Consider the following 27272-nt stretch of genomic DNA (forward strand, 5'->3'; position numbering starts at 1 on the left):
AATTTGAATTTGTATGGAACAAGTAAATAAATCATAATATAAAATTATATTTATTTTTTATTATTTGAAATTAAAATAAATTATAAAAAATAAAAAAATTCAAATACATCCTAAGTTTATGTAATTTTAAATGGAATCAATGAAAGAAATAAGATTAGATTCCATATTGTGGTCCATTTTTTTTTTTTAAAATTCTGTTACTTTTTTTGTACGTTAGGCTAAGAATCTCGGACCTTTTTATTATTATTTTTTTTGTGAGTGTACGTAATGAAAATACTTATTCAAAAGCAAAAAAGAAAAAAAGGAAAATGAAAAGAGAGATAGAGAGAGACAGGAAAAGGAAGAGAGAGCAATGAGAACAGTATTTTGAAATGGATCTGTAAATTTTAAAGTTAATGAAAAAGAGGAGGATAAGATGATGTGGAGGCTCCGACAAGCGTTAATTCCACGCTATAATTTGCAGAGAAAGTTCCAGAAGCCCACAGCTCGGTTTCCTCTGTTTCATTTCTTAATATTTCATCTCATCTCAAATCTTCACTCTCCTTCGGCTGATCGTTTCTGAAGCCTCCCTCCAGATCCCTCTCTTTCAGGTACACGCCTCTCTCTCTCTCGCTCTCGATATCAAATTCTCAGCTGTTATTTGTGAAATTGGGCATTGACTTAATGCGGACTTCTTAGGATATTTTTTAGGGTTTTTTTTTTTTCCTGTTCTGCTAATCGGAGAATTGAATATTTTGTGTTGCTTACCGTGTAGTTTGTTCTCTCTCTCTCTCTCTCTCTCTCTCTCTCTCTCTCTCTCTTTTTCCATTGTTTTTTCGCATTGGGTATCTCATTTCGGTTGTCTAATAAATATTGATGGAAGATGCTTGAGCTGACGATCCGTTCGTTGCTCGGTTTAGGCATCACTGACTCGTTCTGCGCGACGGCGTTGAAGTTGTTTTGTTTTGAGCTGAGCTGCGTGCTACTATGGCATCCAAGCGCATCTTGAAGGAACTCAAGGATTTGCAGAAGGACCCTCCCACCTCTTGCAGTGCTGGTATATATCCACTTCACCGCTCTCCCTATTTATCTTTCTTTCTCGATTGATGGCTGTGATGCTTCCAGTAAAATTTTGATTCTCATTGCAAATGTTCAGTTATTAGTGATAACTCATCATACTAAATTTTTGCCTCTATGAATTGGGTGTAACAGTATAACATGCAGAGGGTAGCAATATAATTATAACCAACCAATCAGTACTCAGTAGAGCACAATATGGAGAGCAGAGTGACAAACTCGATTGTATTGTGGTTCGGTCACAGCCTACATCTGCTCCCAAACTGCTTGCACTGAGCTTCCCATTAACACCAAAACAATACAACAGTGTACAAATTTGCACTACATTGGATGCCACAGTTTCCAACCTTTCAAGGCTAATTCCCTCTCAAATTTTTCACAAAGGAGTTCATACACCTTCGTCCCTGTCATAAAATTTAGTCTAAATGTGTTACCATCTCGTACATAAAGAGAAAACAGGTAATATACACCCTTCATCCCAACCCCTTTTATGTGATGTCTGCATTGACGAGCACCATTCAATCTGAGACAAGGATATCTCAGTTAAAATAGCAGATAATATACTTGTTAAACTATACATGGTAGTGGTTAAAGTCGAAATGGATAATATACTTATAAAAAAGAAAGACATATTTGTCATGAATATAGAGATTTTCTAGATAGTAGCTTTCGGAAAACGTTTCATGTCTCTTGAAATTGTAATCTTTATGCTTGAAATAAAGAGGCAATTCCAGAAAATATTTGTCAAATTGCTAAACATATCATAAGCCTAATTTTATCAGACCTATGACTAATGCAATCAAATGTGTGTCCAAATATTTAGAAAAATTTATTGCCTTTCTTCCAAAAAATTATATTTGAATTTTGAAGAAAACACATCCTTATAATTCTCCAAGATAATGACAATTTCAAATATAATGGGGAGCTTAAGATGAAATGAGTTAAATGAATGATGGTAAACCTAGAAAAATAAATAAGAAAGTGAGAAACAAAGAAGTTTCAGACCGAGTTGAGTTGTGCAAGCTGAGTCAGCTCATATCCTTGAGTGATGGCTTACAAAAAATGTGAGATAACTCGTGCAAAAGCTAATTACAAGATGTGTTATAATTATTCAACATTCAAGTCCAAGTTAAAACATTTTATACAAGCTTAGTTATCATGATTATCAATCAATCATTTGGGGTAAATAGTAGCATGTGTGCTCTGCATGTCATTTTATCCTTGTAGGCCATCTCATAAGGAGATGGCATGTTTATGCAATTGCTCTCCTGCCCCACCTCCCAACAAAAGAAAAAAAAAAGAATAAAAAACTCGATCTTTTCTCATTTAATTTGTATTCTGTTCTTTTTTCTTTGTTATATCAGAATAGAAGAAAGAAAATGTATTGCAAGAAAGTAAAGGGAAAAACAAAGTCTTGGAGAGGAAAAAATGATTAAAACTTGTATCGTATTTCTTATCTTTCTTTTCATGAATCAAACCTCTATTAATACACATACATTGATAGCTAACTAACATAGCTGACTTGTACATGTGTAACTTTACTGACTTGCATCATTTTTGTATAATTTAATACTCCCCCTCAAGATAGAGTGTAAATGTTAATGACACCCATCTTGAAAAGAATATTAGAGAAGAGATTATAGCCAAGAGGCTTACTCAAATTATCTTCTAGCTGACCAGCTGAAGAAACATGTAATGTTTTCATAATGCCTGTCAACAGTTTTTCTCTAACAATATGACAATTAATGTCAATATGTTTTGTACGTTCATGAAAAATTGGGTTGGTTGCTATGTGCATGGCAGCCTCATTGTGACAAAAAAGCACAGCTGGTTTGCACTGTGGTGCAAATAAATCTTTTAGCAAGTGTTGCGGTCAAGTAATTTCACATGTTGTTGTTGACATGACATGGTATTTAGCCTCTGCTATAGACCTAGACACTGTATTTTGCTTTTTTGATTTCCATGAAATGAGGGACTGTCCAAGAAACACACAAAAATCAGTAATGGATTTTCTAGTGTCTTTGCATGCAGGCCAATCTACATCACAAAATGCCTTCAATTGTAGATCATTTGCTGATGGGAAGAATAACCCTTGATCAGGGTTGCTTTTATTGTATCTCAGGACACGATGAGCAGCTGCCGAATAAACTTCAGTGGGATTTGCAACATACTAACTTAATATTTGAACAAAAAATGATAAGTCAGGTCTTGTAATGGTTAAGTAGAGAAGTTTGCCCACTAATCTCCTGTGACAAAGTGGATCTGAGAGAGGATTTTCTTCTGTTTTGGATAATCTCAAGTTTTGGTACATAGGATATGAGGCTGGTTTACATGCCAAATACCTTGAATCAGACAATATCTCGAGAGCATACTTCCCTTGTGAAACTGTAATGCCTTTTGTGGAGCGAGCGATCTCAAGACTAAGGAAGTATTTCAAAGGTCCAAGGTCTTTGAGCTTAAATTGAGAATGAAGATACTTCTTTAAATCAGCTACAATATCATCCTCATTACTGGTGATGTTGATATCATCCACATAAACCAGCAATGCAATGAAAGAGTTATTTTTCTGTCTAGTGAACAAAGTGTGATCAACTGAAGATTGGATAAATCCATGAGCTAGCAAGGGAGAGGAAAACTTTGAGAGCCACTGTTTTGATGCCTGCTTAAGGTCATACAAAGACTTATTCAGTCTGCACACAAACTGAGAGCTAGTGGAATTAGCTTGAGCAAAAGGCAGAAACTTCCCCTGAGCAGATGATCCCTTCGAATTGCAATGAAAGCCAGGAGATAGAGACATGTACTCCTCCTCTTCCAAGTCTCCATGCAAAAATGCATTGTTGACATCCAGTTGGTGCAAAGACTAGTTCTTGGATGCAGCTATGGCTAACATAATTCGTACAATGACTAACTTGGCAATTGGTGAAAATGTTTCGAAGTTGTCCAATCCTTCCTATTGTGTATAGCTCTTAGCAACTAATCGAGCCTTGTATCTTTTCACAGAACCATTTGAGTTATATTTAATCTTGTAAACCCACTTACATCCAACAACTTGTTTGTTGGAAGGTAAGTGAGTTATAGTCCAAGTTTTATTATCTTCCAAGGCTTTAATTTCATCAGCCATGGCATCACACCACTGAGTGTGTTGAATTGACTTGTCTAAAAATGTTGGTTCTTTTTGAGAAGAAATAGAAAGTGTGAATGCTTTACGAGAACAAGAAAAATTAGAATATGATAGAAAGGTAGAAATTGGATATTGAGTACCTGAGAGAGGACCTTTACTCGAAGAATCAGATGATGAAATGACATCTGCAATATTAGCTAAGTTGCAATAATTATCTGCAAGATATGATGGATTTTTGTGAATTCTAGTGGATTTTCTAATCTTAGGCCGTGGAGCAGCAGAATTGGGGTTTTGCTGAGAAGTAGTTGGGACTGAATTATTTATGGGTTCATTTATGGAGTTGGAAAGAGTATCAATAGGATTTGAAAGAATATTTTGAGTAGTTTGAGTTATAGGAGATGTGAATATATCAATAAGAATGAGATCATCTATTTAGGGAACTAGTTTGACTACTGACTAAGTGGAAAGATCCTGACTAGTTTTGAATGGAAATATAGATTCTCAAAAAATGACATCTCTGGATAAGAAGATGACATTGGTTTCTAAATCATAGAGTTTGTATCCCTTGGTGCCATATGGATATCCAAGAAAAACACAAGGATGAGCTCTAGATGCAAATTTAGAATGATTATGGGATAAAGTGAATGCAAAATAGAGACAACCAAATACTCTAAGATGAGAATAATTTGGTGGTTTTGAGAATAACATGTCATATGGTGTTTTATTAGATAGGAGAGGAGAAGGTGTTCTATTGATTAAGTACGCTGCTGTGAGAACACATTCACTCCAAAAAAACAAGAGGTAAATTGGCATAGAATCTAAGAGATCCTGCCACACTTAATAGATGTTAGTGTTTATGCTCAACTACATTATTTTGTTGAGGTGTAGCAACACATGTTTGTTGATGTAAAACTCCTTTAGAAAAGTGGAATCCTGCCATATCAAACTCAGCCCCTCTATCAGTCCTTGTAGTTTTGATATGAATATCAAATTGTGTGTCTCTATGAGCTTAAAAAATGACTGAACTAGAGAGCGAGTGTCATATTTTTTTTTCATTATATATACCCAAGTACAACGTGAATGATCATTCACAATTGTGAGAAAATATCTAAAATCAATAATTGACTCAACAGAGAAAGGACCCAAAATGCCAGAGTGTATCAAATCGAAAATTTTATTTATGATGGAATGACTAGTATTGAATGGCAATCTTTTATGTTTGCCAATGGAAAGATATTACAATTGAAATTTGAAGGAGTATGTATATTAGGAAACAACTTCTATAGTGTTTGAATTTTATTGAGAGAAGGATGGCCTAGCCTAAAATGCCAAAGATCAAAAGAAAGAAGATTTATAGCAAAAGTGTGATTTACAGCAGAAAATACACTAGAATTCATAACAGATGCTTGCAACAGATATAGTCCGGCTACTTGCTTAGCCACTCCAATCGTCTTTCATGAATGTAGGTCTTGTATGAAGCAGAAATGAGAAAGAAACAGAAAACAAGAAGAATTTTCTGTGAGCTTTTTGACTGAAGTGAGGTTAGAAAAGAAAGGTGGAACATATAGAACATTATGAAAAACTAATGATCTGATAGTTGTATAGTTCCAACATGTGTGACAGGAACACATGTTCCATTTGGCAATTTTACTGATGTATTTATAACAGAGGTAATTGTAGTGAGATGCAAAATAGAGCTGACCATGTGATCAGTAGCACCACTATCAATTATCTAGGAATTTGATTGCTAAGAAACAAAATCAGGTGAATTAATCATACTTGATAAACTCAAAGAGTTTGAAACAGAAGATGAGTTGCTCATAGCATTCATGGTTGTAGGTTGAGGTGTTTGTGAAGAGGATTGTAAAAAAGAAAGAAGTTATTGACACTATTCTTTGGTGAAAGGAAATTGAGGAGTGGAAGAACAATTTGGCTCATTGAAAGATTATGAAACTTGATGCACAAAAGATGTTTTGGTTCTTGGATTCTGACGATATCCAGGTGGATATCCATATAACTTGTAGCATCTATCAATTGTATGCCTAGTGAGACCACAATGAGTACAAACAGGCTTAGGACGTTCCTTCTGATAATTCTTGGCCATTGTTCCAGGTTCATTCTTGCTGAACAAAGCAGCAGTTTCAGTCATCAAGGATGATCCCACCACCTTTCTTTGCTTTTCTTCTTGTAAAGTAAGAGATAAAACTCTATCAATGGATGATATTGGATCCATGAGCAGAATTTGTCCTCGAATATGTGTAAAAGAGTCGTTGAGACCCATAAAAAATTGAACAACACATTCTTTTTGATGTTGATCAATTACTGTTTTTAAGGCTCCATAAGAACAGCTCGGATTACAAGAACAACTAGGAATTGGTTTCACAATAGAAAATTCACCTAATACAACTTTCAACTGCATGTAATAAGAGCTAACAGAAGATTGATCTTGAACTAATGAAAGCAAGATCTTTCTTGAGTTGAAATAAACTGGGACCATTACCTTGTGTAAATTTGATCTTCAGATTCTTCCAAACTTCTTCAGTAATTGAAGTGCTAATAACACTGGCAGCAATTTCCCGTGTAAGAAAATTCAAGATCCATGAAAGGACCATGTTGTTGCAACGAAACCATAGAATGTACAGTGGGTCAGACCGATTTTCAGGCTGAGAAAATGTTCCATCCACGAAACCCATGTTGTTCTTGGCATTGAGAGCCGTCAACATTGATTTGCTCCACGTATAGTAGTTCTCACCATTCAAAGGCTGAAAAACCAAATCGAACCAAGGCTTTCTCCATGATGAAGAAAATAAGGGTTGGAAAAATCCTCAAGCAAAAACGAAAAGAGGAAACGGAAGTCAAATTCATATTAGAGTTTATTGCTCTAATACCATATCAAAATAGAAGAAAGAAAATGTATTGCAAGAAAGCAAAGAGAAAAACAGAGTCTTGGAGAGGGAAAAAATTATCAAAACTTGTATCGTATTTCTTATCTTTCTTTTCATGAATCAGACCTTTATTTATACACATACATTGATAGCCAACTAACATAACTGACCTGTACATGTATAACTCAATCTTGTATCATTTTTGACTTATAATTTAATATGTTACTCATGGATTGGATTTATGATGACATTTTATGGTTGTTTCACTTACCATATAGGTCCTGTAGCTGAAGACATGTTCCATTGGCAAGCAACGATTTTGGGACCTACTGATAGCCCATATGCTGGAGGCGTATTTCTTGTCTCGATTCATTTTCCACCTGATTATCCTTTCAAGCCCCCAAAGGTACATTGATTTTATAGTGGTGATTATTTTTTTTTTGCTAGTTCTGTTCCTTTTATTCCTAGTAAATTGGTATAAACAATGATGCACATTGTTGTCTTTAGTTTAGTATTTATGAAATAATGAAATGATGAATTGAGATTATTTCTTTGGATTTTTTTTTTTTTAAATTTTTTTTATGAATGAAGAATGATATAAAGTTAGGTAGAATAAGTACAACAAAGAAGGGAAAACCAGAGAGAACAAGATATCCTCCTATTGCAGAAGGTAAAAATGTAGATGGGCCTCCCCTTGCTGGTCATTTAGGCTGCAAATGGGTACTTTCCCTATTATCTACCTTGTGCTACCTCTTGGAGCCAAATTCAAAGACAAAGGAGTGTGAGATCCCATCGTTGAGAAATTTGAAAAACGACTGGCTGGATGGAAGAGGAATTTCTTATCAAAAGGTGGCAGACTCACTCTCATCAAAAGCACCTTGACAAATCTCCTTGTTTACGTTTGGTCTCTCCTTTCTCTTCCAACTTTAGTTGCCTAGAGACTTGAAGGAATTCAAAGGAGGTTTCTTTGGGGAAGCTTTGGGGTGGATTTCAAATTTCACTTTGTCAAATGGGGCATGGTGAAACAACCTTTTTATTTAGGGGGCTTGAGTTTGAAGAAGCATCATATTTTCAATAAAGCCCTATTAGGGAAATGGCTATGGAGATTCATGATTGAGAAAGATCATGTTTGGCAGGGAAACATTGTTGTGAAATATGGGCTTAAACATAATGGTTGGATCTCCCAGCCTAACAGAGGACCACATGGTGTACCGGTGTGGAATTTCATCAGGAAAGGTTAGAATGATTTTTGTTTCTTGTATCAAGTTCAGGTGGTGAAGCGAGACACCATTTATGTTTGGCTTGACTAGTGGCGAGATCAAGAAGCTTTTAGTGTATTCCCATCTATCTATAACTAGGCATGTGATAAAGATGTTTCAGTCAGTGAACACCTTCAAACCTCAGATCAAAGGCTCTTTTGCAACATCCCCTTAGAAATGTGGCGATTGGGAACTCAATCAAGTCACTGATTTCTACAACTTTCTCCACGATTTCCAACACCATAATGGCACTGATCTCCCTATTTGGACCTTAGATGTGAAGGGGGCCTTCACTGTTGATCCTTCTGCAAGAAGCTCTTCCCTTTGGAGTCGAACAACTTTATTTTCCCTTGGAATCGAATTTGGAAGACTTCAGCTCCCACCAAAGTTGCCTTCCTTGCTTGGGAGGCAACCCATGGTAAGATTTTGACCATGGATAATTTGCTGAGAAGGGGTCTATCAATTGTCAATAGATGTCCTCTTTGCATGGTTGATGCATAATCGGTTGAGCACATCCTCACTTTGCTTGGACAAGGAATCTCTTGAATATGGCGCTGACTTTGATCAGACAAAGGTGAGTTATATCTAACCCTGTGGGAGTGGAACTCTGGGCTTGTTAAGGGATTGGGGATACAAAGGCGAAGAGAAACCCTCATTCCCCTTGAAGTTTTCTGGTGTGTTTGGAAACAGAGGAATAGGCAAATGCTCAAAAATTCATCCTCAACAATCCAAATCAGCAAAGAACACTGGTTCAACTGCGGTCAATAACTGGCATAGTAGGACTGTTTTTAATGATTTTGTTGTAATCTTTGACTTGTGTTGACACCCTTTAGGGTGCTTGATTTAGTGTACCATGGGCTGGCATCCCCTTAATGTCTACAGCTTCCTTTTCTTATAACAAAAGCAAAAAAGGAAAATCACTAACTAAGAAGAAAGTAAATTTATAAAGCAACACCAATCAATTTCATTGCAAGTCTTCCGAAGGAACATGATGCAAGAATTCATTTGCTGAATTGTTGAGCTCAAGGAAGAGCACATAGCTCCATAGCAGGCTACTAGAAGTGGCAGCACCTTAAAATATTGTAGCCTTTCTTTTCGACCAAATACGCCTAATAAAATCTAGAGGAATACAACACCATAGAGGCGGGGCACACCCAATTTTCCCGGAAAATCCCAATCAAGTTATTAATAGAACCTAAGAGAAGGAACAATGTAAAAGCAAGTCAGAGTAGTTTCCCTCTCGTAAAACAAAGGACACAAATTTCGGCTGTTAGTTTTGATTAGTTTGGTCTTTTGAAGCAAATCATTAGTTTTGATTTTTGCTGGTATCATGTCCTTTGCCTTCTTGGGATTTCCATTTCTGCAGATTGTTAAATAATAGGGAGATGGGAGAGCCATCCTCTTTGCTAGTCTTGTTGAATTACAGTTATTTTTCTTTAGAGGAGGATAGGCAGTCTTGGTCTCTAGATCTTTTCGGAGGTTTATTCGTGCAAATATTTTTGTGATTTTTTGAATAGGTCGAATTTTTCTTTTTTGCTTTATAGTTCCATTTGGAAGGCCAAAGTCTCCTTTAACATTAAGGCTTTTATCTGGTTGGTTGCACTTGATAGAATTAATACCAATAACTTGTTGTAGGTTAGGAGACCTTTAAGGTCTATATCTCGAGACATAAGTGTTTCTATGCTTTAATTGTTCAGAATCATTAGTGCATTTGTTCATTCATTGTGACTATGCTTGGAGTATTTGGTATAAGTTATTTGGTATTTTAGGCAAATGTTGGGTGAGCTCTAGGATGGTGGAGGATTTTTTGACAGTGACTTTTGCTGGATTTGGCAGGAAAAAGAAAGGGCAGCGCTTTCGTAATGTGCTTCTTTTGCAGTTTTTTGGGGGCTGTGGATGGAGTGTAATGCGCACATTTTTCTAGTGAAGAAATCAGCTCAGGTGCTAGTTTGGGAAAAGATACATTATTTGGCTTCTCTTTGGTGTATGGGACAAGGAAATTTTAAGGGGGTCAGCTTTTCAGATATTCAGCGTGATTGGTGTTGTGTTGGAGTTTTAGTTTGTGATGGGTTTTTTCCTTGTGTTCTTTAGTTTGTAGGTTGTTCCTTTGTGTTTTTTTCATCTAGATTTTCCAGACTTTGTCAAGGAGATGCCTTATTCTCCTAGATGTATATTCTTATTCTGTCAATGAATTTTTCTTTTATTATTAAATTTTTTTTTTTTGCAATAATCATAATCCGAGAAATGGCCTTGATAAAGGGCAAAAGAACTAACACTAGGGTCGTGGACTGAATGAGAAAGGAGAGATTTTCTTGAGAAATCATTGGAAGAATCTAAGCTCCAAACATGTCTATCACTTCTAGACACTAAAAGAATCAAGCACATTAATAGTTAAAGAAGTCAGCTCATTAGTTTGTCTCTCATTGAAATTCCTATGAAAAATGAAAATCCTACCAATGGCCATCCTCTTGCAAAATGAAGAGGATAGAAATAGGAGGCTCATGAAGATAGATAACCGAAATAGATGAGGAAACCCAATAGCCAAAGCACGCCCCCAATTGAATGAACCTCCAAAAGCGGAATCTCTCCCAATTACCCACTCTATAATGAACATTACGAAAGGAAGAGTGATAGACGTGAGACACATTTTTGAGGACTCTAGTAAGTAATATTAACTCTTGGATTAGTATCCTACCCATTATGTAAAAGTCCATATTTACTATGAATTACTTTGTGCCAATGAGTTAGGTTCTAATGGAAAACACGATGACCACTTCCCCACTAAGAAATGTATGCCAAATTACCTAGACCCAGACCGACCTCCCTTTTAGATCTACTCACAAATCACAATGGTTCACCCGATTAAATGATCTCTATCCCGCTCATATTCGTTAGGTTCTCTATTCTTTGAGCAACTTTCACTAGGATTGTAAAAGGGGATAAACAACTTAAGAGAATAGGAGAAAGACAAGCATGGGTGAGAGTAATATGACTCTTGAAGTGGGAAAAAAGGGCTCCTTTCCACCCGTCCATCCTCTTAGAAATTCTCTCAAACATCCGAGGCGCCAAAAAAGATGTAGGATTGCCTCATAAAGGGACACCTAAGGATTAGACACTTTCTGGTGGAGTGAGGGAACTACATTGAACCCGTTCCACCTTAAACCATAACTTCTCCCTTTCAACCCTGTGTTTTGTTCATTGTGAAACCAGTTCACCAAAACTCAGAACCATTCCCATTCAACCTTCATCCCTGATACTTAACCAGAGTTCATCCTGAATCCTAACTTAATCCATATGCCAAATGTTGAAGATTCTTTGATCCTTTCTGAATTTTGACTCTTAATCTCACTTCCATCCCTCTGATTGTCTGAAACAATTTTGTGAATTTTGATGCATTCTTTTGTATCCAGTGCTGAAAATTTTGAATGGCTTATATTGTGGTCCTTTTTTATTAGGATTTCTTTTGCCTCGAAAGAAGGGGAGAAGAGAAGGGGGGGGGGGGGTGAGGGTATTTAATCTTGTTGCTCCCTTTTCGGGAAGATGATTTCATAATAATCAAATTGTGCATGCTTTGTGCATATTCTATAGGTATTGTATGGTATATGTACTTGCTCTAAATATGGTATGTATTTGACTGCACTATCTTCTTGCATATGATTTGTTGTGAATCTGTGATATTGATACTCTTGTTTAAGTTGCCTTAGCTAAGGTTTGTATTTGAGTATAATGTATCTTTATTAGTGCAATTATTTCTTAGTTTATGAAGTGGGTTACCTTCTGATTGTCATTTGATTGATTTCATTGTTAGATTTAATGTTCTCAACTTGTTAGACTTGTTATGGCATATTGGCATATGCTTATTTTTATTTTTGACATCTTATAAGGCTGACCATGCTAAATATTTTTAGGTTGCATTTAGAACCAAGGTCTTCCATCCAAATATTAATAGCAATGGGAGTATTTGTTTGGATATTCTTAAAGAGCAATGGAGCCCAGCATTGACCATTTCTAAGGTTTGATCTGATTATGCCCTTCTCTCTTTTATAGATCAAAATTTTGCATTTTATTTTATTCTACTTTAAGTCCTTTTATTATCATTATTTTGATAAATGATATGATTCTGCACATCCACATAAGAAGGTTGAGAAAATGGCATGAATGGATGATGGACCCATGATATGGTTACATTGGATTTACTGTTTGATTAAGTATGGATATTTTAAAAGAAGTTGCATAAAATTAAGCATTGAACTCGTCTCCCAACCCCCCAAAAGGAGGGAAAGCTAAGTGTCAAAAGGCATTGAGGCATAAAACCTTTTTGAATTTGATTTTTAATTTAAGACTAAAGAAAGATAATTTAATGTATATTAATAGGAAGTTAGGAAATTATAAATAAAAATTAAGTAATTAAGTAAAACTTCTATAATTTCAAGCCTAGTTGTAGGCCATTCTAAGCCTACAAACTTAATTTCTTTCAAATAGACTGCGCAAAGAGGTTATCATAAGTCATAAGTTGCAATGTTCAAATTGTCTTTGTCGTCATGGTCCAAGCCATAGTCATCAAATTGAGATTTCAATCCTGTATTGAAATCCTGATTTCATGGATTGAGGATCAAGTCGCAAGATTCAATACAAAATTTGAAAAACAAATTCCAAAATGACTCGCGTATATGTACAATAAGATAGTAAAAACTCATTGCAATTTCTATAAAACATGGATTAACCATGTTGATGATTGGAAAGACACGTGTCTTTGAAGCATGTTTTGTAGGTCTAGATCCTACCATGATGTATTTAACTTAAACATATGTTGACATAAAAGAGAAAACTAGCCAAATAAACGAGATATACCATGACCTAACCATTCCACAGGTATCAAGTTAAGCTAGTTTGTATGAAACTAACAATATGTTTTATGTGACCCAAAACTAAAGCAGTAAATCTAGTTCAGGAGACACTTAAAAAATAAGACAGGACCCATGCAATTTTCTTTAGGAAAACATGTTTATGGTGGAAGTTTACATGTTTGACAATAAAAAATTCATGTGTATACTTTCTTTTTAAAAAAAGTGAGGAGTCAAGAAAAGAATAATGAAAAATTGAACTTCATGGTTTTTAGGGAATGAATCAATAAAAAAAGATTAAAAATTTGAACATTATGGTGTTAAATGAAAAAAAAATTCATTTTTAATCCATGGGCTTTCTCTAAGAACTAAAACAAGAAGAAAAAGTAATAAAAAACATAAATAGGACTTACTAAAATATGAAAGTTCTTAAAAAAATCAGACCTTTAATCCAAAGAGTGGAGAAGCACCCACCTAGTTGACTTTGGTTTTCTTCTAAAGATTGGTTTCCTTCCCTAACTCTCGTTTTCTTATAATCTTATCCAACACAGAAAAAGAAAGGTGCAGAACGAGAAGGCCAACAGACCTCTTTCTTCCTCTTGGAGGACGGAATATGTAAATAGCAAATAGAACACCATCGTCCGGGGGGGAAATTTTTAAAGTTTTTTCTAAAAAATATGAAAGCCAACAGGCTACTTTCTTCTCTCTTTGATGACACAGGTCCACATGGCAGTAGCAGAGTCGATGAACAGGGTGGGACCGACCAATTTCACCCAATCTGCTGCCACATAGGTAGTCTAACCTAATATCATTCAAAATCATTCAAAATATGTGTATATAAATTTAAATTTTGTAATATCAAACATTCAAAATACATGTATATAATTAGTTGTCTAAAATATGATATGGTTACACACTTACACTACTTGACCTAAAATATGACATGGTTATGCCGCCCAACAGCCATCAATGCACCAAGTGAACACATGAAATGTCCCATGAGTAGTCAAGGCATCCATTTCTATGTCCATTGCATGCTTCTACCCAGGGTTAGCAAGTGCTTTAGGACATGAGGAAGGGATAGGGACAGGTCATTGACATGGCAAAAGAATGCATAGGTCTAGGAAGGTGTTGAACTGAAATAAAAATGACTATTACATGTCTGGGTACCTTTCCTGTGTGATCAGTGAATCCAAATCACATGGGTCTGTAGAACTAGAAGTCAAAACAGTGGAGGGCGAAAGAGGCGGTTGCATAGTGGTAGACTGGTAGTGATGTCTACCTTCTTTCCATTGTTCATAAACCCCCCATTGCTTTTTTAGATCAATAATTGATGGATCCAAAGGAGGATTAGAAGTTCGCTCTAGAATGATAAGGGTAGGGATAAGTAAATCAATAAACCAGGGGAGCTAGAAATCATTGATGGATGCAATATATATTTATCCGATGAGTACGCAACACTAGAAAAGGGAAAAAAAATGTGCCCCCTAAAAAATGGTAACATCTGCACTAAAATGTTTGCTGCGGGTGGGGATCATAATGTTTATATCCTTTCTGAGTTCTCCAGTAGCCTACAAAGACACATTTGACCCGCATGGGGGACATGAACAAAACATGTGCACCCAAAGGCACGAAACACAACAAAGATCATGGATATTTTTGGATACATGATAGACCCCCTATAACACTGGAGGGCGTGCTATTAACTAGAAGCAAGCTATAGGAAGCACACACACACACCCACCCCTTGAAACCATAACAGGCAGTTGGAGAATCCATCCAATTTGATGGCTGTGATATGTACATTAACAGTATCAGTCTAAGCTCTCCCTGTAGAGGCCATCAGTACCACCCCCAATATGCTACGAAAAATGCACCCCAGTACCAGGAATGAACAAAACAGCAGTAATATGAAATCAGGCAGTGCACACAAGCACAGAGCAGAATTCTGGAACTTAACAGTGTCAGTCTAAGCTCTCCCTGTAGAGGCCATCAGTACCACCCCAATATGCTACAAAAAATGCACCCCAGTACCAGGAATGAGCAAAACAGCAGTAATATGAAATCAGGCAGTGCACACAAGCACAGAGCAGAATTCTAGAACTTCAGAACTTCAGGATGGCTCACGAAACATAAGTACCAAGATCACACGAGGAATTACTTGTCCATGTGGAAGTGGGCAAACCACAGTAAGTACAATAAGCATATAAACAGCCTGGTGGCACAACAGCTGCGAATATGATGGCTGGCAGCAACTAGAAATTAGTGCCAACAAGAGCAGGAAATAAGGTCATAGAACACCAATCAAAAACACCAGCGACTGATTGAAGATTGCAGCAATCAATAACGAGAGCACAACATCATTGTGCCACAACCAACCAACGAACAACTACACAGCAACGGCAGTTACCAGAAACAGTGCGTCACACAGCAAGAGCAGATACCAGAAATGGAGTGTCACTTCACATGAGCAAATCACCATGAACACACCCAGCATCCTGCCAAGGATGCTGCACGGCGAAGTGGAGATGAAAAGTGACCTGAACAACTCAAACCAACCAGAACTCATATTTGGGAGCTGATAAGAATAGTGTCAGTAAAAATACTCAAGAAAAATCAGATTTAAAGGAGATTAATGCTCTTATATCATGTTGTAAAGTTAGATATGAAGGTGAGAAGAAGAGGAGACGAAAACAAGAGAAAGGAGGTGGCAGTTTTGTGGAATTACGTTAAGCTTTAAGCCTGGCCTTTTACATATTAATAATAAAAAAGCTGGAAAGACAAAAGTTCCCTTACATGTTATAATTACTAAAAACCTTTCCCTTCCGTCTTTATTATTTGTTTAACTAATGATGATAACAACAACAACAATGGTTTTCTAGAATATTTTTAAAATAAAAGGAAATATGGTGCAAAAATGATCCTAAATACACACACACACACACAAACACGCACACATGCATAAAGAGCGTCTTGGGGGCCACAAGGGTCCTTGCTTTGTGAGGGTAGAGGATGTTGTCACAGTGTACGCAACCATACTGCTGCTTTTAGAGTTTTTTTTCCTTGTTTATCTTTTTTTTTAAAAAATATATTAAATAATACCCTATTTTGGGAAGTATTTCTTAGAATGACTCTGATGTAGTCTCGCTACTTAATCTAGCGAGATTTGGTTGGGAAAGTTGGACGTGTGGCAAATTTCGCTGGTCTTCCAACGAGATTTGCTTTGGAATATTAATGGACTCATCCATCCACCGTTGGATGCGTGGCAAATCTCGCTGGTTCATCCAGCGAGATTTGCTTCGTCCCAAAAACTGCCCTTTCTCCTTCACTTTCGTGTGCGAAACAACAGAGAGCACAGTTTGAGACACATATGTTGCAGAGAGAAGGAGAAGCTTTGCAAGTGACCGTTGCTGAGGCAGAGGGCAGCATAGGCTTTGCAGGTGACCGTTGCTCGTCGAACGGGAGGCTGCTAACTTGAAGAGTACCTATATAAACAGAGGAGATGAGGTAAGTGGATTTCCATCGTTTACTCTTGATAAAATTGAAATTTATATTTTTTATTGAAGAGTTTGTTAGTTGGATTGATACAAGTTTTAGTGTGAAGACTTCATTTGGAAACTCCCAAATTGAAGGTTAGGATTTTTCTTCATTTAATTTGTTATGTGTTATATGAAATCTACATTTTAGCTTGTATGTATGTTGTATTGATTCCAAAATTCGTATGTGAATGTGTAAATTTATATCAATTTTCATGATCATATACTATTTTATATTAGGGTTTTTATTTACTTTCATGATTATTTGAGTATTTGATCAATTAATATGTAAATTTTTGAGATTATAGTTTTTATTTAATCTCATGTTTATTTGAATATATAAATCATGAATGTAAATTTATTTCAATTTTCATGATCATTAAATTTAGTTTTAATTTTGAAGTTATATGCATGGAATTGTAAATTTTTTATGTTATGATTTTTATTTAATTTCATGATTATTTGAATGTGTAATAAATGAATGTATCAATTTTATTTGATTTTTCGAATTTCATCCAATAAATATCCATCTATCTATTAATTAAGTTCATAGACTACCCTCATATGTTTATGCCAACTAACATAAGTCTAAAGTATTTAGTTTACAAAAATTTAACATTCCAGTCAAGTTTCAAATTATGATAGAACAATCAGTATCTTTGGTTTAGTTTATTTTGAATGTGTTCATAGAATTACTTTGCCAAGAATATTATACCTGAAAAATAAAATTACTATTGCAAGAAATTATTCTTTTGTTTGGCATGATTCTCAACATTGATGAAAATAAAAATTCATCATAACACTTAATAATAATCATAATAATAATACAAATCAAACATAATTAGGGTTAGGGTTAGGGTTGCCCGTAGCCAATTCAGCAATATATTACATCTAAATATATATACACAACGTGGCTAATAGTAAAGGAGATTAATATTGAATAAGGTCATGTATAGTTAATTGGTTTTTTTATGGGGCATGATTATCATGATAAATTATTTTAATAATATTATTTAATATAAATTAACTTGATAATCATATGTATAAATTATGAACAAGATTATTGTTAATCAAAGAATAGTATTATATTATTTTATTTAATAAAAATATTTAAATATTAATTAAAAGTAACATTAAACTGTCAATTAAAAATTAACGAAATATTCTTTTATAATGCATTATAACCTATTAATTATTAATAAAATATAATTAAATTATGAAACGAATAAAAGAATCATCTATAAATTTAAATTAACATTAAATAAATCAAAAAATTAATTTAGTTATGGATATTATTTTTAACATAAATTAATGTGATAATCAAATGTTATAAATATATATTAATAATAAGATTATTGTTAATTAATAAATAATATTATGTTATTTTAATTAATAGAAAATAATTAAAATTTCATTAAAAATTAAAATAATTAGCTTTTAAGTTTCTAATTATAAAAATATTATTATTTTATTCAAAATTTATTTAAAAATGGCTATATATTATTTTACTATGTATTATGACATATTAGTTATTATAGTAATATGCTGTAAATATACTTTAATAACAAGATTATTGTTAGTTAAAAATAATAATTTTATATTATTTTTTAATAGAAAATATTTATATATACATTAACTAGCAATGAGATGGTTTTTTAATAGAAAATATTTAATTTTTTGCATAATTCATACTCAGAATCAGTTTTAATATCTTAGCAGATACCTGTAACCTGGGATTGGAAGTCTAACCTCTGGTTTAATGAAGTTATGGTCGTCACTAGCAAAATCATTGCATAATCATTTGCATATTTTCATACTCATTATCGGTTTCAATATCATAGGGGATACCTGTAACCTGCCGTTGGAAGCCTAACACCTGGTTTAACGAAACTATGGCCGTCACTGGCGAAATTATTGCATAATCATTAGCATATTTTCATACTCATTATCGGTTTTAATATCATAGCGGATATTCGTAAATTGGCGTTGGAAGCCTAACATCTGGGTTAAAGAAGTTATGACTGTTACTGACAAAACCATTGCATAATCATTTGCATATTTTCATACTCATTATCGGTTTTGATATCATAGCGGATACCCGTAACCTGGCGTTAGAAGCCTAACTTTTGATTTAACGAAGCTATGGCCATCACTGGTGAAACCATTGCATAATTATTTACATATTTTATAATTATATTTTGATTATATTCTTTCAATTTGATTTGTAAATCGGGTGATAATTTGATCTGTATGCTTCCTGCATGGCTAATGCAGTGATGTGAATTGCATGCTGGTAGATATTATAGGTTCTCGCATGCTCAGACCAAATTATTACATTGCTTGCAAACGTTTCAAGGATGTGGTAAAAATTGAAAAATGTTCAAATTACAAACGTGCTGCCGAAATTTCGGTAGATCTTTTTTCAGAAAAGTAACCATTTACTAAGATGAAAACAATTAAATGCATGAAAAAATGTTTTTGAAATGATGAGTGAAACATATAGGGAAGATTGCATGCTCATGAACGTATAGGGAATATTGCACTGGTCAGATGATAAAATTTGAATAATAGATAACTAGTGTAGTTGCGTTAAAAGGATGCTTAAATAATCTCGTATATTTAGTGAAATTAATTTTTGATTACTGTAACACATATCACTTATACATACAATTTTTTTTTGCGAAGTCTTTTTTCTTTTCCAAGCGCCGAACTAAATGACAGGAAGTTCAAGCAGTGCTTCGGTGATGGTATTATTGTATATAGGGGGAGAATATTATAACCGGAGCAGATGATGTTAGTTATAGTACTACGCCAGTTTAACTAATGCAAATTGGCCATAGGTGTAAATTAAATAAATTGTATACGAAGATATACAAATATTTGCATATTGATCCAAATCAATATGTATTGCGGGTGACCGCAAAATACTCTTTGTGAGGATTCAATAATACAGTCCTCTATGAGATTGTTTCCATATTTGATGATTATGGTGTGCGCATTGTGTTGGATGCACACTGCGTAAGTCCGACATTTAATTGTGCAATTATATGTCGAAATCATTCCTCAAATGGGTGTAACCACGATTAGGCAGTCAGAGGCACATGCCGAGCATTTGGATGAAGTGGTGGAAGACACCAAACAAACACGTCATATCAATATGAGTGCGGAGGTTGGTGGTATGCCTATTGTGGATTTTAATGAATATCCAGGATTGTTGTTCGAGCTGCCGATGTACGAAACACCTATTCCTAACACGTATCCATGGGGAGGTTGCGAAGAAGTCCCGACAGAGGGTCTAGGATTGTTGTTCGCCATTGTGAACGACGCATTGGACGAGAGAATGAACATTACGGACGATGTTAATCTTTAAGATGAATACACGTACGAGCAGGAAACGGGTGAAGGGTTAAATGAGTTTCCCGATGATGTGAACCCACCCTCCGTGAAACGGATGATGTCACGTACGACGCCTAGTTCATGGACGAGCCTCCGATGTATGGTAATATTGACGTAGATGCTGTAGATTTAACTGCAGTAGATGAACTTCCTATACGCGTGACTCATTAGGATGAATCCTTTAAGTTGAGTAGGGGGATGCTCTTCGGGTTGAAGGATTAGTTGATTGCGGTAGTGTGAATGTATCACGCTCGAACCCACTATGACTTCCACGTTGTGCGATCTACTACAGAGTTATGAGTTGCTAGGTGTAAGGAGCACGATTGTGGATGGAGATTGCGTGCAATGTGTAGAATGAAATACCGATTATTCAAAATCACCCAATATGGTGGTTCGCACCACTTGTCTAAATGAACTCTTGTAGGACCATAACCAAATCACATCGTCCCTCATTATTAGGTAGGTAGTGAATATGATAAGGGGAGATACGTCAACATCGATCACTACATTGAAGAAGTTCATAAATCGTCGTTTCGGCTATTCAATCTTGTATAAGAAGGTTTGGTTCGGCAAACAGAAAGCAATTGCCCAAGTATTTGACAATTAGGAGAAGTCTTATCAAACGTTGCCGAAGTGGATGAAAGCGATGTGCGCGTACAATCCTGAGACTATAGTCAGGTGGAGGTGGACTCCTGTTCTAGATAGCGAGAACATCGCAACCTTTGCATCCGTATTTTGGTCGTTTACAGCATCTATTCAGGGTTTTCGTCACTGCCCTCCCGTCATATGTGTGGACGGAACACACTTGTATGGTAAGTATAAGGGCAAACTCCTAATTGCGACGTGCCCGGATGCAAATAGGCAAATATTTTCCCTTTCATTCACTATTGTCGAGGAGGAAAGCCTAGACACATGAAATTAATTTCGGTGTTGTTTTCGTTTCCTTACTGATAGGGATAATATTTGCCTTATATCAGATTGACATCTAGGAATTCTCGCTGCAGTGCAACGCAATCCTGATTGGCAACCACCACGTGCCCACCACCGATTCTGCCTTAGACACGTGGTCAGCAACTTTAATACGAAAGTACGGAGTGTCATTCTTAAGCGTATGGCTGAGCGGGCGGCAAGGGAGCATCAGGTCAGAAAATTTGACACGTGGATGGAGAGGATATTCGATGAGGGTGGGGAACTAGTGAAATCGTTTTTCGATAAGATCCTTCCTCATATGTGGACTTAGTGTCACGACCGTTGGCGAAGGTATGAGAACATGACCACTAAACTTGTGGAATGTTTCAACGCCGTCCTAAAAGGCACTCGTAGCCTTCCAATAACGGCCATTGTGCAACTAACATTTTATCATGTTGCACATTATTATAATAGTTGACGGGCGGCTGCGTGTAACATAATATTTAGAGGAAATGCATTCATTTCGCATATCTTGCTAGTGATGGAGAGAAGGAAGCTGAAAGCGACTAGACATCGAGTCACAACGTTCAACTGGTCTATGGATAGTTTCAATATTATCATCGTGTAGTTGGGGTCACATAAAGGAAATAACATCCAAACTTTGAGCATTCAGAGATGCAAATGCTCATTAGGGAAGTTACAAGTTTTACACTTTTCCTGCTCCCACCTTCTCGCCACATGTGTGGAAACACGATTGAATGCAAACTAGTATGTTTAGTTATGTTAGAGCACTGCCGAGCACTATGTGACATATGTTGCGAATATTTGTCTGATTATGCACGAGGCATATTGGTCAACATCCTCGTTGCCGAATTTGCAGGCAAATCTTGCATATGCTCGATATAAGGGTCGGCCTAGGAGCTCACGTATATACAATGAGATGTCATCAAGGACACAACTGCACGAGGTGTCCGAGAAGGACATAACTCGGGGATGCAGCTGGGCCTTTGCACTGATCTATCACTTATAGGGGTTCGCGTAGATGTCTTATTATTATCTTTTATTGTCATCCAAAGGGTGAAGGAATGCTTCGGGGTGTTGCCACACGTCCACACTTCCTTGTGCCAAAGAACCAAACTTTGATATTGAAACCGATAATGAGTATTAAAATATGCAAATGATTATTCAATGGTTTCACTAGTGATGACTATAACTTCGTTAAACTAGAGGTTAGGCTTCCAACGTTAGGTTACGGGTATCCGTTATAATATTAAAATCGATAATGAGTATGAAAATATATGAATGATTATGCAATGGTTTCGCCAATAACAACCATAGCTTCATTAAACCAGAAGTTTGACTTCCAACGCCAGGTTATGGGTATTCGTTATGATATTGAAATCGATAATGAGTATGAAAATATGCAAATGATTATGCAATGGTTTCGCCAGTGACGACCATAACTTCGTTAAACCACATGTTAGACTTCCGATGCTAGGTTATGGGTATCCGTTATAATATTGAAACCGGCAGCATATTAAATATTTTCTATTAAAAAACCCCCCCACTGCTGGTTAATGTATATTTAAATATTTTCTATTAAAAAATAATATAAGATAATTATTTTTAATGAACTATAATGTTGTTATTAAAGTATATTTACAGCATATTACTATAATAACTAATATGTCATAATACATAGTAAAATAATGTATAGCCATTTTTAAATAAATTTTGAATAAAAATAATAATATTTTTATAATTAGAAACTTAAAAGCTAATTATTTTAATTTTTAATGAAATTTTAATTATTTTCTATTAATTAAAATAACATAATATTATTTATTAATTAACAATAATCTTATTATTAATGTATATTTATAACATTTGATTATCACATTAGTTTATGTTAAAAATAATATCCATAACTAAATTAATTTTTTGATTTATTTAATGTTAATTTAAATTTATAGATGATTCTTTTATTCGTTCCATAATTTAATTATATTTTATTAATAATTAATAGGTTATAATGCATTATAAAAGAATATTTCGTTAATTTTTAATTGACAGTTTAATGTTAATTTTAATTAATATATAAATATTTTTATTAAATAAAATAATATAATACTATTCTTTGATTAACAATAATCTTGTTCATAATTTATGCATATGATTAATGGAAAAGTTTAGGAAAAATAAGAGGGACTTGCATATGATAGTTATTGACCTTGAGAAACCATATGATAGGATACCTAGGGAAGTTCTATGATGGGTGTTAGAAAAAAAAGGGTGTATGTTGTAAGTATATCGATGTCATTAATGATATGTACGATGGAGTAATGACTAGTGTAAGGACTATAGATGGAGAAACTAGAGAATTTTCAATTACCATAGGTGTACATCAAGGATCTGCTTTGAGTCCTTATCTTTTTGCTTTAGTGATGGACCAATTGACTAAGAGTATTCAAAAGGAGGTTCCATGGTGTATGTTGTTTGCAGATAATATTGTATTAATTGACGAAACTAGGGACGGAGTAGAGACTGAGTTAGAATTGTGGAGAGAAGCTTTGGAATCTAGAGGCTTTAGGATAAGTAGAAATAAAATGGAATATATGAAATATAATTTTAGTAATGATAGGAGGAATATTGGAGACAAAGTTAAACTTGATAATGAAGAAATAAATAACATTTGTAGATTTCGATACCTTTGATCTATTATGTAAGCTGAAGGAGAAATTGAAGATGATGTAATGCATAGAGTTAAAGCAGGTTAAGTATAATGGAGAAGTGCTTCAAGTGTGTTATGTGATCGTAAAATACCCTTAAAATTGAAAGGGAAGTTTTATAGGACAATTATAAGACCAGCTATGCTATATGGATTGGAATGTTGGGTGACGAAGAAACATAATATCCAAAAAGTAAAAGTTGTCGAAATGAGAATGCTTAGATGGATGAGTGGTATAATATTGAAAGATAAATTAAGGAATGAACATATTCGTGGTAAGTTAGGTGTAGCTCCTATAGAAGATAAGATAAGGGAGGGACGACTCAGATGGTATGGACACTTGCAACGTAGGCGTTATAGTGCACTTGTGAGGAAGAGTGACTTAGTTTCTGTGGGGGGCAGTAGAAGGAGTAGGGGTAGACCTAAAATAATTTGGGAGGAGATAGTGAGTAAGAATTTAATATCCTTGAATCTATAAAAAGAAATGGTTCATGATCGCATAAATTGACGAAAAATGATTTATATAGCCAACCCCACTTAGTGGGACTAAGGCTTGATTTTGTTGTTATTTATATTGCTAAATTGGGTACGGGCAACCCTAATCCTAACCTTAATTATGTTTGATTTGTATTATTATTATGATTATTATAAGTGTTATGATGAATTTTTATTTCCATCAATGTTGAGAATTATGCCAAACAAAAGAATATTTTCATGAGATAGTAATTTTATTTTTGAGGTATAATATTCTTGGCAAAGTAATTCTATGAACACATTCATAATAAACTAAGCCAAAGATACTGATTGTTCTATCATAATTTGAAACTTGACTGGAATGTTAAATTTTTGTGAACCAAACACTTAACGCTTATGTTAGTTGGCATAAATATATGAGGGTAGTCTATGAACTTAGTTAATAGATGGATATTTATTGGATGAAATTCGAAAAATCAAATAAAATTGATACATTGATTTATTACACATTAAATAATCATGAAATTAAATAAAAATCCTAACATAAAAAATTTACAATTTCATGCATATGACTTCAAAATTAAAACTAAATTTAATGATCATGAAAATTGAAATAAATTTACACATTCATGATTTAGACATGAGATGAATATTTATTGATCAAATACTTAAATAATCATGAAAGTAAATAAATATCCTAATATAAAATAGTATATGATGATGAAAATTGAAATAAATTTATACATTCACATACGAATTTTGGCAGAGGGCAGTAGAGACTTTGTAGGTGACTGTTGCTTGTCGAACGGGAGACTGCTAACTTAAGGAGTACCTAAATAAATAGAGGAGATGGGGTAAGTGGATTTCCACTGTTTGCTCTTGATAAAATTGATAATTATATTTTTTATTGAAGAGTTTGTTAGTTGGATTTGATACAAGTTTTAGTGTGAAGACTTCGTTTGGAAACCTCCAAATTTAAGGTTAGCGTTTTTCTTCATTTAATTTGTTATGTGTTATATGAAATCTATATTTTAGTATGCTTGTATGTATGTTTTATGTATGCTACAAGCATACTAAAATGTAGATTTCATATAACACAATAAATTAAAAGAAGAAAAACGCTAACCTTAAATTTGGGGGTTTCCAAACGAAGTCTTCACACTAAAATTTGTATCAAATTCAACTAACAAACATTTCAATAAAAAATATAAATTTCAATTTTATCAAGAGCAAATGGTGGAAATCTACTTACCCCATCTCCTTTGTTTATATGGGTACTCCTCGAGTTAGCAGCCTCTCGTTCGACGGGCAACGGTCACTTGCAAAGCCTCTACTGCCCTTTGCCTCAGCAACAGTCACCTGCAAAGCCTCTCCTCTCTGCAATGATTATGTCTCAAACTGTGCTCTCTATTTTGTTCGCGCACAAAAGTGAAGGAGAAAGGGTAGTTTCAGGGACGAAGCAAATCTCATCCAGCGAGATTTGCCACGTGTCCAACGGCGGGTGGATGAGCCCATTAGTATTCCGAAGCAAATCTTGCTGGTTCATCCAGCGAGATTTGTCACGCGTCCAACAGCGGGCGGATGAGCCCATTAGTATTGCGAAGCAAATCTCGCTAGAAGAACGAGCGAAATTTGCCACGCATCCAACTTTCTCAACCAAATCTCGCTGGACCAAGTAGCGAGATTACGTCAGAGTCATTTTGAAAAATATTTCTCAGAATAGGATATTATTTAATATATTTAAAAAAAAAAAAAAAGATAAAGCGGGAAAAAACTTGCTGCTTTTATGCAGTGATACTATTTTCCAGTACTCTGCTGTCTGGTTCCTCATAATTGGCTGTTCAGCCCTTCTCCTCTCCCCAACCCAAATAAATGAATTAAGTGGATAAAGATTTAAAAAAAATAAAATAATAATAGTAAAAATAATAATACTTATTATTTGAAGAGTAAATAACATTGATGAATTGGTTGCTAGCAATTGAAGAAAATATTACAAGCTATTCACTTGCGGAAACTGCGGAAACTGTTTCCGTCCGTTTCTACTATTAGAGTTCCAAGCAATAACAAAATTCGACTTTCTTTCCCAGTTTTCTAAAATTTGTGTGCAGAGCTCTGAAAACAGTTAAAAAGTCTTTAGAAGTTTATAGTTGAATATTCAAAATTTATACAAGGCATTTCTTGCAATGGTTTAAATAGCTCAACAGATCACCTTGCCCCTCTGATGTGGGGAACATGAGGGAAAAGAGAATGGTTTTCCATGATTGGGAAGCCCCTTAACTAATCGCAAATTTTGATCTGAGATTCAATTTGATGCAGTTTTTTAGTCATGCACACATGCACAACGCACATGCACGAGACAGTCCAAGATTCCATGTTTAGAAATTTGGTTTATGAGTTTAGAAATTTGGCAGGTATTACTACCCCGAGCTATGATTTTCTTATTTTTATTGTACACTGTCAGGTTTAGACTTTTGAGCGACAATGGGAAACTGACCTTTTTTTTTTTTTGGCTTATTATGCCATTCGAATCGGTTTACCGTGTGGTAGGTATTGCTCTCTATATGTTCCCTGTTAACAGACCCAAACCCCGACGACCCACTTGTGCCAGAAATTGCTCACATGTACAAGACTGACAGGGCTAAGTATGAGGCCACAGCACGCAGCTGGACACAGAAGTATGCTATGGGATGATGATGATGTCTCCTATCCCCAGCATGCTGAAAGAATATGCAATATCCATGCTTCCCCTATTTCTTTAGGTAAAATAATAATATTTAATGTCTGTCATGGCAAAATTGAAGCGGATTGAACAACCGCACTGCCCCAATTCCACCTCCCTTATTTGTTCCAAAGATTTCCCTGGCCGTTCCCTCATTTGGAAACTGTGATATGTCTCGATTTGTGAATAACCATGCAACTTGGGGACAGAAAATTCTGTGTGTGTGTGTGTGTGTGTAATGGTATTTTGTTTTCATGAAATATGTGTAAGCATATGGATCTGTTTTACCAAAACAAAAATCTATAATTTGGGTGGCAGGTACAAATAGTAATCCCAAGTGATGCA

General features: G+C 35.0%; 1 protein-coding gene across 3 annotated transcripts; it reads left to right on the forward strand.

Moving 5' to 3' along the window:
- The first annotated feature begins 266 nt into the window (after window positions 1-266).
- LOC131149382 (ubiquitin-conjugating enzyme E2-17 kDa) lies at window positions 267-27187 on the forward strand. 3 transcript variants are annotated; one of them, XM_058099783.1, is made up of 6 exons: window positions 328-590; window positions 900-1036; window positions 7341-7468; window positions 12230-12334; window positions 16545-16672; window positions 26756-26793. In XM_058099783.1, the coding sequence occupies exons 2-5, from the start codon at window positions 967-969 to the stop codon at window positions 16641-16643; spliced, it is 402 nt and encodes a 133-aa protein (XP_057955766.1). In that variant the 5' UTR covers window positions 328-590; window positions 900-966; the 3' UTR covers window positions 16644-16672; window positions 26756-26793. The 3 variants fall into 3 exon arrangements, 2 of the variants coding, with proteins under 2 accessions (XP_057955765.1, XP_057955766.1); XM_058099782.1 differs by lacking the exon at window positions 16545-16672 and having other exon boundaries at window positions 267-590; window positions 26756-27187; XR_009135208.1 differs by lacking the exons at window positions 16545-16672; window positions 26756-26793 and adding an exon at window positions 13886-15967 and having other exon boundaries at window positions 12230-13780.
- Window positions 27188-27272: the final 85 nt, after the last annotated feature.

This window comes from Malania oleifera, chromosome 2 (genome assembly GCF_029873635.1).
Source record: "Malania oleifera isolate guangnan ecotype guangnan chromosome 2, ASM2987363v1, whole genome shotgun sequence".
Taxonomy (NCBI): Eukaryota; Viridiplantae; Streptophyta; class Magnoliopsida; order Santalales; family Ximeniaceae; genus Malania; species Malania oleifera.